The sequence below is a fragment of the Stegodyphus dumicola genome, chromosome 3, assembly GCF_044657685.1.
Source record: "Stegodyphus dumicola isolate Sdum_Otavi_A_Nest chromosome 3, ASM4465768v1".
Classification (NCBI taxonomy): Eukaryota; Metazoa; Arthropoda; class Arachnida; order Araneae; family Eresidae; genus Stegodyphus; species Stegodyphus dumicola.
Window position 1 is genome coordinate 127,697,383 of NC_140770.1, and position 17,503 is coordinate 127,714,885.

The 17,503-nt window shown below is 34.3% G+C and overlaps 1 protein-coding gene across 3 annotated transcripts in view; it reads right to left on the reverse strand.

Moving 5' to 3' along the window:
- Positions 1–17,503, reverse strand: part of LOC118202079 (C-Maf-inducing protein-like) — a 171,977-nt gene that overhangs the window by 54,215 nt on the left and 100,259 nt on the right. For all 3 annotated transcript variants that reach the window (XM_085813289.1, XM_085813288.1, XM_085813287.1), the window contains exon 11: positions 9,149–9,214. In XM_085813289.1, the coding sequence (XP_085669415.1) occupies positions 9,149–9,214 (66 nt within the window). The remainder of the gene's footprint in view (positions 1–9,148; positions 9,215–17,503) is intronic.

A 17,503-nucleotide genomic window follows, 5' to 3' on the forward strand; every position in this document is an offset into this window, starting at 1 on the left:
GCAGAAACCGCTCTCAGAGCTGCTAAGGTTAACTGTACGTCCAATTAAACATTTCTTAGGTTACCATCTTCACTTAGCGTATTAACTTAAACACCAAACATAAATTTATCATCGCCCACTTCGGCGAAATTAATTAATTGTTTTCAAATTCCATGCTTCATCGCTAAGTTATCCATTCGCGAATTATCGAAACATATTTCAGTAATTTTGATGACGTTTTAAACTTGTTTTTGTAAAATGAAAGATAACCAAAAAGTGGTACTTATAAATTCACCGCTTTGATCTCGACACTGGGTGTTCTGAAAGACAGATCTCGTCATACTGAAAACTTTCCATGATCCTTCAGAGTAGAACTTTTCTTCAAGATTGACTCAAGTAAAGATCTAAGCAAAATAAACGCAACGTTTCCGTCCAGAACCTGAAATTCAAACTAGTGTTGAAAGAACGAGATTCTTGACATTTTTTCTTATTGCGTCGCGCATGGCTAGATCTGAGAAAGCCATTATGGTGATCCAAACCGAAAGTTTAATCGTAAAAGGAATAGAAAATCAACAAATAATTTAAATGCTTTTGAGACTGTTATGATTTTCTGGAAAAATCAGCTGAGCACATGTTTCCCAAAAGCTAACTGGATGTGCTAACCATTTATACTAAAAATATACAGGGGGGGGGGTATATCCTTGCATTCTTCTCTATTTAAAGGTTGACTGGGAAGGATGTATATATACATGTTTATGTGTAAAATATAAAATGTGAAAAACAATTACTAACATAATTTACATTAGATCTTTCAATTATTAATTTTAATTTAAATACAACACTCTTCAAAGAATGTAATGCGTCACTTCTGCAACAATCCGCAATGCTATAGGCTTTTGACCAATCGCAGTTCAAGATCCAAACAAAGCATAAATACCCCAGCTGCTTAATGAGCGTCACTGTTTCTTCCCTGGCGTCGCCGCGCAGGCAAGTAATTAATCATTTAGCAGTTTTACAACTATCTAGAAATGTAATTTGTTTTATATAATATTTTCGGGTTCAGTCTGCATCTGTTGAACTGTGCCAATCAAGAAGCTAGGCCTTAATAAATTAGTCGACAAGAAATAAAGTTACGCTGTGATTATCCAGTTATTGGTGGTTCTCCCAAAATTCCATCTAGTTTAAGACGCCATTAGTATGTCTGCTACTTCTATCACCTCTCCGGCCATAACTTCACAGTTAATTGGAGTCTCCTTCTCTCATTGTACCATCAAAAATATTACACACATATATATATTATACGAATTGTAATTATTAATATTAATAAATCGTATTAATAAATATATATACAAAAGAGACGTGATGCGATTTTGACTTAATTCTGACCCCGTCCCTCCTAAAACAAGGGCAAACTGTATTACTCTTTCGACAATTTTTCATCTTTCTTCGAATTCGCCACGTAGCTCATCGCAATCAATGCACGGATACTATTTAAACTTATCTCTCCAGATGACATGATGAACTAATACCACAGTCATAACCCCAGTCCCCAACGCATTAATAAAATTCAAATCCCCCATCCTGCAAAAGCCGCTTAAGTGGTAGGAGACGAGAACGAACTACCCTCGGGAAAGTGATGAGATATTATTGAGTCAAATCTAATTACCTTCAGCGTCTAGTGTTGTTTTAATCCGGAAAACTCTTCGATTTTTAGTGCTCCGAAAAGTTGCCTCAAATTCTTGAAGGAAATCCAAAATCCTCTTTGAGACGTTTCGTTAGCTTCGCTGCAACTGTAACTGTGCACTCACTTACGGGAAAAGTGGGTAAATATTTCCTAAATCACGACCGAATTATTGGGGAGTAATGATTTATTTCGTAGGGAAATCCCTGTATTTGCTTAATTTAATAAATTCGCCGAGATCTCTGACATTCATTCCCGCGGGAAGATCGACAAATTTCAATCTTTACAGAGATTTGTTATTGACGAAGCTGTAGATTATTGTACTTCCATTTTTATAGAATTTATCTCAATAATAAATTACTTTTGATGCAATAAAACAGTTTCATAATAAATACGTTTTTGATACGGTAAAATGCACACATAATTCATCTACGAATTTCAGTCTTTACATAGATATATTGTATGAAATTCTAGATTACTGTGCTTTCTTTTTTACCGAATTTGTAAAAATAATAAATTACATTTTCGACGTAATAGCTGCATAATTGACGAATTTCAATATTTAGAGAGCTCTGTCATTAATAAGATCTAATTACTAGTCTAATTATTAGAAAATAATTACTGTTATTAATGAGATCAGTGTGATATGTTATTTGTTATTGACTGAATCTAGGTTATTGTGCTGCCTTTTTAAATGAATTTATCTCAACAATAAATTACTTTTTGACTTCTCAAAATGTCTAACAATTAAATATTTGTTATAATAAATTACCTACATAATTGATCGGCGAATTTCAATCTTTTCACTGAGGTATCATTGACTGAGCTCTAGATTACTATGCTTTTTTCTTTTATCGAGTTTGATGCAGTAATAAATTATTTTGCCGGAATAAAGTGCCTACGCAATAAATAAGTCTTTGACATAGAAAGATCTATATAATTGATCGAATAAGTCTGAACTCTAATTAGTTCAGTGCAGTAAACAATAATAAAAAGTTCATTATTTACTGTACTGAACTTAATAATTAGTTCAGTAGAGTAACAATATTTAATATTCTTTACAGAAACTGACGAAGACCTACATTATTGTGTTTCCTTTGTAATGAGTTTATTGCAGTAATAGAGTAATTTTTGACATCATTTATTTACACTAGGAGTCTTCAACCCGTGGCCTGCGGACCACGAGTGGCCCGCTGAAGGCATTTTGGTGGCCCCACAATTGAATTTGAAGAATTTTAAGAAAATTTTAAAGAAACATTGCCTTGTCAGCTTTTTCTCGTAGTTTTTTTCCTCTTATTCTTGATATTTAAAACATTTCATTGACATGCCTGATATTAGTTTAGATAAAGTTTCTGAAAATGACGAATTTTTCAAAAATTTCACTTTATCTTATGTAATTTTAAAAATAAAAAATTGACTAAGCATAAAATCTCAATTCCATAAACAGGGTAGATTCTTATCTCTAACAGGCTTGCAACAGATGTCAATCTTTCGCCAATATTTCGCCAAATGAGACTTTTTTTAAACTTTTTTCTTTGAATTTCAAATTTCTTTGAATGAGTATATATTGGCCAGCCGTGATAACAAAAAATGACAGGTTGAAGGAAAAGTGCGATGTTTCAAGAAAAGTGGTCAGATCTTTATTTTTTATGTTGTACATAAAGGTAAGGCAGTTTACCTTATTTGCAACGACAGTGTATTAGCTGTGATGAAGGAATACAACATAAGAGATATGATACTAAGCACAAGGAGAAATATTCTGTATTGGAAGGTCATTTTGGAAGTGATAAGGTGAGTGAATTAAAATAAAAACTAAATTTTCAGCAGTCTTTCTTCACAATAACGAATAAAAAATCTGAAAATAGTGTTTATGTTAGTTACATGATAGCAGAAAAAATTGCTAAGCGTGAAAAACTCTTTCCTGACGGAGAATTTGTGAAAGAATGTCTTCAGAGTGCAGTTGATGTGCTTTGTCCATCACAGGCTCAAGTCATATCGAATATTAGCTTCTCTGGTGTGACAGTAGCGAGACGGATAGAGGATCTGGCAGCAGATATATTTTGGAAATCCAATTGTAAAAAAATTGAATTTTATTCTGTAGCGATGGATGAATACACAGATGCAACAGATACTTTGCACAAGTAGCGATTTTTACTCGTGGCGTTGATAGAGACTTCACACATTGACTACCAATAAGGTATTTGGACACCTATGCAAATGACGATATCTGCGGTCCTAAGGTACGTCACAGATTCCACCGGTATATATAGTGTAGGAAACAGCATCGGCTTTTGTTGCATGCAAGATGCCTCGCAGTTTGGAGCTCTCTGATTTCGAGAAAGGTATAATTATCGAGTATCACAAATGTGGCCGATCCATAAGGGACATATCTAGCGATCTGAAGTACCCAAAATCGACAGTGGCCTATGTGATTAAGAAGTGGAAGGTGAGCGGTGACTGTCGGAATGTGCCCCGAGTCGTCAGACCAACGAAACTGGGAGATAGAGACCGACGAGTGCTGTCCAGAGAAATTCAGAAGAACCGCATCCAACCGGCGGCCCTCATCCGCGAGGAGTTTCAACAGGCATCCGGGAGTATTGTTTCAATGAATATCATCCGTAAGGAAGCACATCTGCTTGGTTTTCATGGTCGTGCTGCTGCCCATAAGCCTTTGATCACAAAGTCCAACCGCGCTGCTCGGTTAATGTGGTGCAAAGCACATTGAAATTTGACCGTAGATGAGTGGAAACGGGTTCGTTGGAGTGACGAATCAAGGTTCACCCTTTACCGTTCGGATGGAAGGGTCTGGGTCTGGCGTCTACCTGGAGAACGTCTCCTGCCAGAATGCATTGTGCCAACAGTCAAGTTCGGCGGAGGTGGAATTATGGTCTGGGGGTGTTTCTCCTGGTATGGGCTGGGACCCTTAGTCCCCATTCATGGTAAGCTCAACTCTGATGCCTACTGCACTATTTTGGATGACAATGTGCTTCCTACGTTGTGGCAGTTTTACGGGTTGGACCCCTGTTACTTTCAGGACGACAATGCCAGTTGTTATGTTTCGACGTTAACCAAGGCTTGGTATGGTGCCAATGGAGTTCATTGAATGGACTGGCCTGCCCAGAGTCCAGACCTAAAGCCTATCGAGAACCTCTGGGACGAGTTGCATCGCCGAATTCAGGGGTGCAATACCCGTGCAAAATCGATGAAGGAACTTCTATGTCTTCTCCAAGCCGAGTGGAAGAAAATACCACTAGCTGTCAGACAAAGACCTGTGGAAAGTATGCCCCAGAGGGTCCACGCTGTAATTACCTCTCGTGGAGGCTCTACCAACTATTGATTTTGAATAAAGTTAGTTTTTCTTTTCTATCACAGGTGTCCATATACTTATTGGTAGTCAGTGCATATACAAAAGAGACATGATGTGATTTTGACTTAATTCTAGCCCCATTCCCCCCTAAAACACGGGCGAACTCTATTACTGTTTCGAAAATTTTTTTCATTTTCCTTCGAATTTCCCACGTAACTCATTTCAATCAATGCACGGAAATTGTTTCGAAAGTGCATTTATCATTTTCAGATTCCTCGGTTTATTACTAAGCACTTTCATATAGATTAAATTTGAAAGATAAATTAATCTTCTGTTTTGCCGAATAGTAATATTATGAGAATTAGCTATAAAAGACAACGTTTGGAAAATAAATTAAAGATCCTGTATTTCAAGGAATGTCAATATCTGCCGAGAAGAGTGACAAGAATACAGATAGTAATGTTGCGTAACGTACCTGTCTGAAAACTTTGTAGAATTTGCAAAGGACGTTTCTAAAGACAAAATTTATAAAAAATGAAATGATTAAGTGTAATAGGATAACTTGCATAAAAATAAGCCGAATGGAAGTATTTTTAATACATGGAAAAAATATTATTATTATTATTATTAACTAAGTCTGCTCTTGACGTTACTTTATAATGGAGTAACTTCATAGAAAATTTCTGGCGTACATCTCTTTTTGGCACTGCTGTTTCGAACAATACATTTTTCAGCGAATTAATTCTTAAACTAATAGGCCTGGCTTAGCTGTTTAGCTCAAAAGTTATTTGGGCATTGGACCGGAATATGCAAACGGAAGTCAGATTGTAAGTTTTATTATTTTAAAATCTCAATGATGTTTTATTATTTTATTTTTTAATATTCTTAATGCTTTGTAAATTTTGATAAATTCTTGTTTAAAGTGTCAGGCTGTAATCTGAAGCTTCCATAATGCAGCAAGTTTATTTATTTATTTATTTAAGTAGGAAGTTAAACATTTTGTTCAACTATTCATCGAAAAAGAGCATTTGACAATATAAATAATATGATGACAAATTGACAATCTATTGTCATATACTTCAATGGTTTCTAACTCAAACTGAATGCAGGCCCCAGGCATGGTCTGAAAGCAGTTGGCAGGCCATGACGGGAGATAATTTTTCTTTCTTTTTTTTTTTTTTTTTTTTAACAAACTGAAAAGTTTTATTAATGAAATAAAAATATATATACATTTTCTTTCTAAGCATTTGTCCAAACATTACATGAACAATAATTATGTAAAGGAAAGAAAGTAAAATTTAAATTTTTTTCTACCTGAAATCTAATTTTGGTACCAGCAAGTCATATTTCTTGGTTGCACTTTGTAATTTAAGTATACTGACAGCTAAATATTAAGTTCTGATATTGACATTTCTTTCAAATAATGCCAACGTATTTAAATAATCATAAGATAATTTATTTTAATTTAAACTAAAAATAAAAGCATTCTTAGGTTTTAAAGTGGGACAAATTTTGAGAATAAATAATGAAAACCTAGTTTTTTGCTCTTATTTATTAGATTTGTCTTCGACGTATGAATAAAAATACATATGTTTGCATGTAAGTAATTATAAACTTCTTCCTTTCTTGGTACAGCTTGATATTCGATGTCGTTTCAATTTTGATAAAGTTTGTGGTCTTTGAGATAAATTACTATAAATTTTCTTCATCACGGACTGCAGACTGGTCAATCGGGTTCTTTTCTTATCAATTTTTAACTGTGAGAAAACGTTTTTCACTTATAATTGTACGAGGATCAATCAAATATAAAAAAAGCCTTTTGAATAAACAAAATTTATTTTACAAGAAACAGCTACATTTCTACAAATTATTTTTCTATATAATTCCTTTCTTTTATTATACACTTTTCCCAACGTTGCGATAATTTTTTCATTCCGTTCTCGTAGAATGAAGTTGGACCGGCTGCGCACGAATGTTTCCACTCGATGGTTGGTCTCAAATCCCTTGCCTCTAAATGCTTCTTTGAGAGGTCCAAACATGTGAAAATCACATGGGGATAAGTCTGTACTATAAGGTGATGATCAAGTGTTTTCCAGTTCATTTCTACCAGTTTCTGTTGCGTGCAGCTGCTGTGTGGGGCCTGGCGTTGTCGTGGAGGAGCAACATCTCGCGGATGGGACAATCTCGTCTTATGCATCGATACTGAAGCTTACCTTGATCCAAGAGACCGCAGTAATAGGTTGCGTTGATAGTCTGACTTCAGCGTAAGAAATCTACCAGTAGAAAACCCCTCCAATCTCAAAAGACCGTGGCCAACACTTTCCCCGCAGGCAATCGAGTTTTGGCTTTCACGGGGTTTTCTTCGCCTTTCTTTCTCCACTCCATGCTTGCACACTTTGATTCGGGGGTGTAATGATGCACCCATGTCTCGTCACAGGTAACAATTTTTTACACACAGGTAACAATTTATACCCTTCTCCTTCAAAATGAGTTCGAAGCAATTGAGAAATGGGAACTCGTGTGGCTGTTTGATCATCATTCAGCAACCTTGGAACCCAACGTGCTGAGATTTTTCTGAACTCCAACTGCTTTCTGATGATTGATTGGATCCTTCCATAGCTGACACCAAGTTCTTTCGAAATCTGAAGCGCTGTGAAGTGTCAATCCCGTTCGATAAGCTCACGAACACGTGCAATGTTTTCATTAGTCACACTGGTGCGAGGACGACGGGCATGCGTTTGATTCGTAAATACGTTTACGGCCTTGCTTGAATTCTTTGCACCAAACCTTCACTCTGGACCATGAAAGGGTAGCTTCCCAGAACTGGGCAAGTAGTCTGCGGTAAATTTCGGCTGGTTTCACGTTTTCCCAGACGAGCAACTTTATAATTATGCGTTGCTCAGCAGAGACAGGCACACTCCTCTCACTCATCGTAAAGGCTACTAACTTGAGCACTGGACAAGCCGGCTGATGTGGTTTCCCTACTCACACACAAATACCCTTCCCCCACTCTCAGCCATTAAAGGCTCGTTTATATTTGATTGACCTACGTATTTCCAAACAAAACGCTTATTCTTAATGAAAAAATTTGCATCTGAGCGTATTTATTTTCTTCACAACTATGCATGAATGTTAGTAAAACTTGCACTTTCAAATCCTTGACTAAGATTCATATCACACTGTAAATTAATTAGCTCCATTTATACATTTCTTGGTGCCTTATTCATATTCGTTTTCAACGGAAATGAAAGCAATATAATCTCTAATCAGCTAACTAATATCTTGCAATCCTTACAACAGCATTTTTTCTCTTCATACCTTCAAAATTATATATATATATACAGACACATATGCACGTACGTACTACTGTGATCAAAAAGTATCGAGAAAGATTCCATAAAATATAAAATTTCAGTTTAAATATTTATTACATCTCCTTCAAAAGTAACTCCCTCACATTGGCATAAAGTGCAAGGCGTTTTAAGCCAATGTTTTTGGAATTTTTTTTTATGCGGTTTGCTTTAAAATTTTGCTATTAGTTACCTCTTTAATATAAACAATAAAAAATATTGATTTTTTTTACCCTCAAAGGGTACCTGACCCCTTAAGACGCTTGTAAGTTAAAAATTTATTACTTTATTAATTTTTCATTTAACATTTACTTCGTATGCACAGTGTTGACAATACCTGAAAGACGGAAATAACGATTTATTGTCTCAACCAAATGTCTATTTAAAAGAACAAATGGTTTTTTTCTAGTAACTATGCTCTTTTCTTAAAATGTCCTCCACGAAGGCATCCTTCCCTTCCATGTATTGCCTTAGGGGATGAACACGTAAATAATAATAATAATAACCCTGTTCTTTTTGGGAATTCAAGTTCTTAGAAAACAGCAGAAGGCAAAAGCAAAGGTGTGCAGTTCTCAATTTTTCTATTATTTTCTTTGACGAGTTTACACTTTGCTTATTAAGGTGAAAGATAGAAATCTTGTCTATTAGCCCTTAGTCTTCTGTGCACAAAGGCCCTCCTTAAATAAATTTCGTGCAGCTGATACTCATCTCTTAAAACATGGCGTGCAGTAAGCAAGGATGCAATAAGTTAAGATGTCTACTGTAAACAATGACTCGTGGATCACAATAAATTGTTTTTAACAGTAATAAGTCAGAAGAGTTATTACTTACTCGTCATGAAAAGGAATGGGCTGAAGCAGCTCTGCCAAACACGGTCTCCAGTCATCAAAAGATGCTCTATAAACAAATATCACTTTATATGAGAGTTATAATTTCTTATACATATAAAAATATTAGTACTTTTCGATTAATGAGGTTCTGCTTGGCGGCAAATAAATGTTGGCGCGAATTAGAGGTAATAATGGCAACCCTAACTATATAAAAAGTTTCGTAAAAAGTATAGCTATTTTATAAATTCAAAAATAAATGCAAAAACAAATATAAATGCAAAAACTCACAAATGAGATTCAATACAATTATTACATGTTACCACACAATTATTCCTTCTTTAAGAATAAACAAATAACTAAATAATAAAAAATCCCCATTTCAAAAGAAAAATTTTAAAAAAATGTAATTGAAAATATCGAAAGGAAAATTATTGCGCGATGTCCCTTCTTCCCTTTCACTGAAGAGTTACTCTTGATGTGAAATAGACATGCTACCACATTTGGAGCTTTAAGGTGATTGGCAACGCTATTAAAAAATCTGATGTGTGCATCACATGACTTCCTTGTACGGAATATTAAAAAAAATTCACACTATTTGTTTACCATAGCGACACTCTGGCGCTAGGTTCACTTAACAGTATTATATTTCGTTCATATTATAACTCAGAATGCACGAAATTTATATCATTTAAAGAATTATCTAATCGTTGCCACATGTTCTATTCAAATACTATAATAAAGCTAGAACGATGTATAAAAGAAATTAAGCAAACAAACAAAAAAGAAACAGTTTTTCACAGACGATTGAGTATTTCGCATTCAATTAATTCAGTTCTTAAAAAATCAGTTAATTCAGTTAAATCTTAAACACTTATTTCCTCGAAAAAATTCTAGAAAGGATTAAGCATGATTTAATTCGCAATAATAAATGAAGGCATTATCTTTGTTGTTGCGAAGCTAAGTTTCTCTAGATTGGCAACAAATCCACTACTCTGCTGTTTCAAATGTAAACAAGCAATGGCCGCCATCAAAAAAATTATTAGGCTTAGCGGCACTTAAAAAACTTTAAAATTGTTGATAATTCTAAAAATATTGTATACAGATTTACTAAATGTATAAATACCTTAACCGGAAGATAAGAACAACATAATTCAATCATTTTTAAAGCAAAAAATGTACAATTTACAAACATATAAGAGTAAAGAAACTGAGATCACTGAGCCGGGTAACAGAGTGGATATACGGTCCACCCATAAGATCTTGTATATTTTGACTAATAGCATATCGCTATTTATTTTTTTATTTTTTTCTGTACATCGGCATTTCCTTTCCATTATTTATTTATTATATTTTTTATATCTTAATGCGTTAATGTAAGCGGACGCGCCGGGAAATTGGAACGAAGAATTGAGATTAAAGTTTTTGACATAGTTTATTTAATTTATTGAAAAATGTGTCGCGTACAGTTTCAATTGTCTGTTTCGGCGAAACGCGTGATGGAGTTAGCTTGGTTCGAAATTCATTGAAAAAATTTCCCCTGACGTACCAAAATGAACTTCGAATTGGGCTAATCAACCATTTACCGCTTCTTAATTTTTATTTTATTTTTATTTTTACCTCGATCAATCGATTAGTACTTTTACTATGTTTTAAATTTACTTAATTAGTTTAACATATAGCTTACTATTTTTGTTAATTTTTACTTGTAAATATTCAAATGTTGTATATTTCTCTTTTAACACAATTCATTGCAACTAAATTTGCTTATGTTGAAGTTTTAGCGGAGCAACAGTTTTTTAGCAACTTCCTAGCGTGCGTACTAAAATTTATCTTCTTATTTCCTTAATTTTGCAGCACAATGCATAAAAATTTTGACTACATAGGTCTTTTATCGTTTGTTCTTTCTACTTTACTTTAAATTATATAAATATATTTATATACGTTTGGCGCGGCCGATTGCAACCAAAATACGAGGTGCACATCTACATGTTATATGAGTCCTATATACAAAATTTCAACGTTCTGAGGATACTCGTTTTTGAGTTATGCACGTACATACACACATTCGTTATGACGCCACGAAAAATTCTCTTCAGAATTCATTTTAAAGCAGTTTTATAATTTTTTTTTTTTTTTTTTGAGGAAAAGAGTTTTTTATTCTGTCTTACGTACAGATATCACGCAAAAACATCGTTAAATTGCATTCGAAAGCGGTCAAAATGGATATTTTCGTTGAAATATGCTGCCTGAAACTTTTCGCGATTACAATACTTCCTTTTTACTTTGTACAAGGAAGTAAAAAGCGTGCCAATCACCTTACAAAAAAAAGAAGTACCAAAATATTTATACATTTTCACTAAAATATTCGTAATGTTTCAGAGGACGATTTTTAATTTTAAAATGCAAATAAGTATGCTAAAAAACGTTCATCAAGCCGAACAAAGAATTCAGCACCTTTTTCCAATAACATGACGAAGATTTCGCTAAAAATTTCACATGAAGCATTGATTAAAACATCTATTACAATTTCATGAAATAAAAAGGTAACATATTGCGTAATATTTTGAATAACAAATAAAGACTAAGAAAGATTTCTGCAACTAAATTGTTTCTCAGAAATGTTCCAAGAACAGCGTTTTAAAGATTAGATTCAGAAGAAGAGAAGCAAGGAGTAAAGTGAATAGCATCCTCAAAAGTTAAAAAAATAATTCAATTAAAATTACAAATCTGTCTCAAATGCATTAAAGTGCTAAGTGTCTAGTGCACTTTTCTACTTTTATTTATTTATTTATTTCGAAAATGTTAAAAATAAATACTAAATCAAAGTCAAGCAAATAAATTAAATTCCATTTACAGTGAAATAAAGAATTTAAGATTTGAATCAGAATAAAAAAAGGACTGCATATTTGAGTGACAAATAAATTTAAAAAAAAAAAGCAAATTTTTCTTTTTCACTTACTAAGTGCTGAAAAGAAACATATATAAGTTTAAAATTCAAAGTAATAAATCTCGCTTAACGGAAATTAACCTGTTTAGTCATCTCCAATCATCTCTTTGCAAATTAGCTTCAAATCTGAAACTCATTAATCCCTCAATAGATGGCAGCACTATATAAATGTGAAAGAAAATGTGAAAGTTCACAGAAAGGTTAAATTTTTAATTTTGTATATTACTAAGTTTACATTATCTAACCCAATTCCTCTAGATTTGAATTTCAGTGCCTGATCATAAACAATTGATAAATTTAATACATTTTTAAATGCTTAAAATTATCAAAATAAATTTCATACTCAACACAAAAACATCTAAGAAATTGGTAAAACATTACGAATAATTAAATAATATATTTTAATATATCCAATTCTACTTTAACTGCATTCTTTTACAGGATTTTCATTTAACACGCTTTAATAAAAGTTGCTTTCACAAAATCTATCCAGTGTGAATTTAACTCATAAATATTATTTTTATTACAAATAAAAATTCTGGAAATGACAATTATAACAATGATGCGGAGTTTAGTATCACAATTTTTAACTGTTTTTGGCCTCTGAAAAATATACTAAAAATATATAATTTTATATACACACTAAAAATCCGCAAAACTCTGTAGGAAAAAAATCTGTTCATTTAGAAAATATGTTGGGCCGTACAGTAACTGGTCAAGTACGAGAGAAGGCAGTGAAGAAAATATAACAATTGGAGAATATATCATTATTTATTTATTATATCATTATTATATAAAATATTTTACCACAAGAGCTAACACGATAATATGGCTTGGGTGTCAATGCATGCGAAAATCCGTTTGGCAAGAACACATAGAAACGTCTAAAAATGCTGTCATCAAGGGTGTCTTCACTTGATTCTCTGTGATTGAGAAATCAGGTCAAACACGTTTTGCGATGGCTGGAGCCAAAGGCTGATCATCTATTAAACGTGTTTAATGGAGAAGAATTTAGGTGAGCTGGGCAGCCATGGGGATACGGGACAGGTCACTAGCAACATATGCTGCATGAGAATGCGCATTAGCAGGATTAACGTGTTGAAAAATAACATGAGTTATTACAATAACCCTTTGAGAGGCGGTATATAAAATAATTTAAACTGTGGGAAAATTTTGCATGAACTATAACTTATGGACCCTAAGGATACAAAATTGAGACTTAAAAAAAATCTAGAGCGAAATCCTGAATTTTGAGAGCCGGTATATATTTTATACCGGCGCCCCTCTAGGACATTTTTTTCCAGGTAGCTGCCAACTGTTAATCTTTGTTTTTAAAATTAATTTTGGGTACTTTTGATGTGCGTCTGTAGTGATGAGTGCTTGAATATAGTTATGTAAGTCTAAAGACAATTTTTTTTTTTAAATTTTGGTAGAAATTTAAAATTTTAAAAATAAAATTTATGTTTTTTTATGCACTTTGATGACGCAACCCAGCTGAACATACTTATGTAAAATATGGGTAAAAAGCTTTTCAACTTGATTTAAATTCAATATTATTTTATAAAAAAATTTAGCAAATATAACACTGCATGTGTAAATCGTATCATGCTGTAACTGAACTAGTATAATATTACAAGCAGATGTAACTCAGCCGAAAATTAAAAAAATTGAAAAATGAAGCACTACGACCGACTCAGCTGAGAAAGTATGTTGCATTTTTGAAGTTGTATTTTATACTTTAGATAATATGTGAAAAAACAACCATGCTTCATACTATGATACGAAGAATCGCCCCCCCCTCCACGCACACACACTTTAGATCATCAAGGACCATAAGGGTCCCTTTATTATTTTTTGTAAATATAGGTTGTAATGTATCTTTTTGTTCAGGAAGAAACGCCGTTAAACAATTTTATTATTTGATACACCTCAAAGCTCTTATTCTGATTTTCAACCCCTTTGGCTGCATAGGGGCTCCTTTTCAACTTTTGGATAAATTTTAGTTTGCATCTAAAACGGGCCTTAGAAATATTTTTCCTCCTTTCACCAACTGTGAGAATTTATTTCGGAAACAACCTATTTGTATCAACGAGAGCGCAGATTTCTCTTGTGTTCTCTAGTCTTTCATCTGAAATTAACAAAGAATTTCCCTAAAGAATAAAAGCATGCTTTCAAACCAGCAGTTTTTGTGAAGGAAGAGCGACGGAGAGCTCGCGACTTCGGGTGAGATGGACCTTAAGTACATTTCCATTTTAAGTGAGCTTTCCCTTTGTGTGATCTTATCACACTTCACAAAGGGAAGAAGGCGTGACTCCCGAATGACAAATTAGTTGTCAATCACCTCTTTCAATTTCCTTGCATTCTAGAATTTTGGAAAACACGAAACGACGGGTGTCTTTTGTGGGCTAACATCCCACATTTAACCCACACAAGTGTGTAAAGTTCTGACCCCAGATGGCAATTTTGAAATTGATGAGTCTTTCTCTTGGGAAAGAGATAAGTGCTGAAATAAAAATTTTAAGCTAAACACAGACGAATGAAACTCGAGATGAGTACACAAAGAATAAATGAAACTAATATACTTGTATTCAGTCCTAGCGCAGAGTCAATAAACTCCCCATTCCTCCATGAACATAATACTGAATCCTAAACGACTTATAAATTAATCATGAAAAATTATTACATCATAAACTGTTATAATAATAAAGAAATTCTGTCATGTCACAGAGTATAAAAGGAGAAGACTGGTGCTGCCATCTATTGGCGTGGTACCCTCAGTGTGGGCGCCGGTATATATTATATACCGGTTTTAAAATCGTATAAATAATCTTCTGTTAATTATCATTTCTGACAAAAATGAAGTAAATGTATAAGATTCAGCATGTGTACGTCATATATTTGCAGGTTTTGAATCTTTTCTTTCCCTCCAATAGAATTTATCAATCTTCCAACATGATACCTTGCAAAGAGGTATATTAATTTCATAACTGCAAAATATTGAGCATTCATAGGATGATGCTACCATTTAGAATTGAAAGGAAACACTAGAAACTTACGATTATAGCTTTTGGTGGAGAAAAATTAGCATTTTTTCGGAGGTTAAAAAATTGACAAACAACCGGTATATATTATATACCGGTGCCCTTCAAAGGGATAAACTGCAGGGTGTCATCAACGTAGCGTTGCTGGAGTAAGTATGATGTGCAGCATGACTAGGATGTGCAGGATGATTAGAGGTTGAGAGTGTTTACCAGAATCTACGAAACCTTACAAGGATTCGAACTCCGGACCTCCGCACTACTAGTGAGCATGCTTCCAGTTACACCATTAAGGCATGCGGTAAGGAAAATAAATTTCTTTATATTCCTCCTTCTTAAAGAACGCCTGGAGAGGAAGGGACATAACAGCCAAATTAATCGGACATTTTAATCGGCAAATGCAGCCGGTGACAAATTATCAACCATCACATTTTGAGAGAGTGTCCCATATGGGGGCGAGTCAAAAGATTTCTTTCGGAGCATGAAACAAAATCAGCTATGCTTTCGCAGAAATTTGAATTCTGGACAAGGTGACTAGGCATTATGTACAGTAGCACCCCACACGATAACGCTAGATATGATGGAAGTATGCAGTTCTGGAGCTATATGCAAGAGCAGCATTGGTCTACCTGCCCCTAAACACGGAAGCGACGATCATCCGATTAATCAAGAGCCTGAATTCATAGCTTAAAAGGATACGAATTCGATCCGTGACTTTCTATGTGGATCTATGACGTTTTATCTATTACCCCACAACAAAGTTATCAGCGATGAGCCGACATTAATGGCAGAGGTCGTAAGGGGCACTGACAATGCAATCCACTGTTAGCAAGTCGCTGCCCAATGGCCCTGTGCAACAGCCAACGGACCGATGTAATGTGTAATGCCGCTATGGTAGCGTCAATGAACACGAGGTCTCGGTCTGTGCTTCGACTCGTTCTTCGAGGTCTGTCACTGAGCCTTATAGGATCTTGCGAATATATATCACTTTAGAAGTCAAACAACAAAATTCATTGTTATATTTTCAAATTTTCACAGGACTAGTTTCGATGGTTTTACCATACCATCATCAACAGCTGCAAAAGCGCAAGTGAACGAGATAAGATATAATGATTAAAGAAGATAAGAAAGCCTGGACAGGAATCAAGCTAGTGGCGCCATCTGTTAATGAAACCAGAACTAAAACATAATTTCTTTAAAGGCTGAAGGCAAAGATGGATTGGAATTGGGGTCGGTAAGTAGAACAGAAAGATTTTCTTGAATGTGAAATGCTTCTAGAAAATCCAGTTCACCAATGGAAGATGTTTTTTTCAAAGGTTTTGGCAGCAGAAAAATTGAAAGTGTGATTTTCGGACCAATCCTGAGCAACAGAAGACTTTTGAGTTTCCTTTATTCTAACATATGCCTCATGTTCCTTAACGCGAAATTTTAAGGCTCTCTTAGTTTGGACAATGTAAATTAAACCACACTGGCATGGAATCCTGTAAATATCCCAGGAATTCATATCCGGAATGGGGTCCTTGAGTATGAAACTCGGAATTTTATTGATGGGAGAATATACGACCCTAAAATTAAATTTCTGTAAAATACGTGCAATTTTAATGGATAGAAGGGAATGACGACATAATTTTTATAATCTCCTAAAACAAGAGTGTGCCTTTTGGTATGATGAGATGAGAATTTTTTAACTGCTTGATTAATAATGTTGGGTGAAAAGCCTCTGTCAGTAGCTACTGATTTTAAATAATGTAGTTCATCATTAAGAGATTGTTTGGAGGACCAAACTTGAAGAGCAAGGAAATCATAGGAATAAAATGAAGCTAACTTTTGCTTAGTCGGATGACATGATTTGAAGTGTGGTGGAAGGGAAACCGATGAAAGTTTACGGTAAAACCGTAGACGCTAATTGATCCCCAATTTCATTCGAATCAAATCCAATCAAAAAACCTTCCAGTCGCGTTTTAAGAATTCTGTTAAACTACAAGCTTGCCTTACTTCGGTCCATCATAAGGGGTACACGTCAACAGCTATCCAAAATTGAACATGAGCTCTACAAGCTTCATCTGAAACCCGCTAATTCCTTTACAAAATTCTCTGCCCTTGAACAAAAGTCTTGGTTTATAACGGAGAATGCAGTTAACCGTCATAAAAACTCCCTTCCAGTTAAATTCGGAAGACTTCTTTTTCAGTATTCCAGTTCAAGTAGTTCAAAAAATCTTCCCATTGTAAACATTAAACCAATAGTTAATATTTCTAGTGTTACTTTATCAGAAAAACAAGAGAAAATTCTAAAATATAATTTTAACTTCCCACAAACCTCTAAATCCTCGATTCCAAACATTTTGGCTTCTATGGAAAAAGCTTTTAAGTT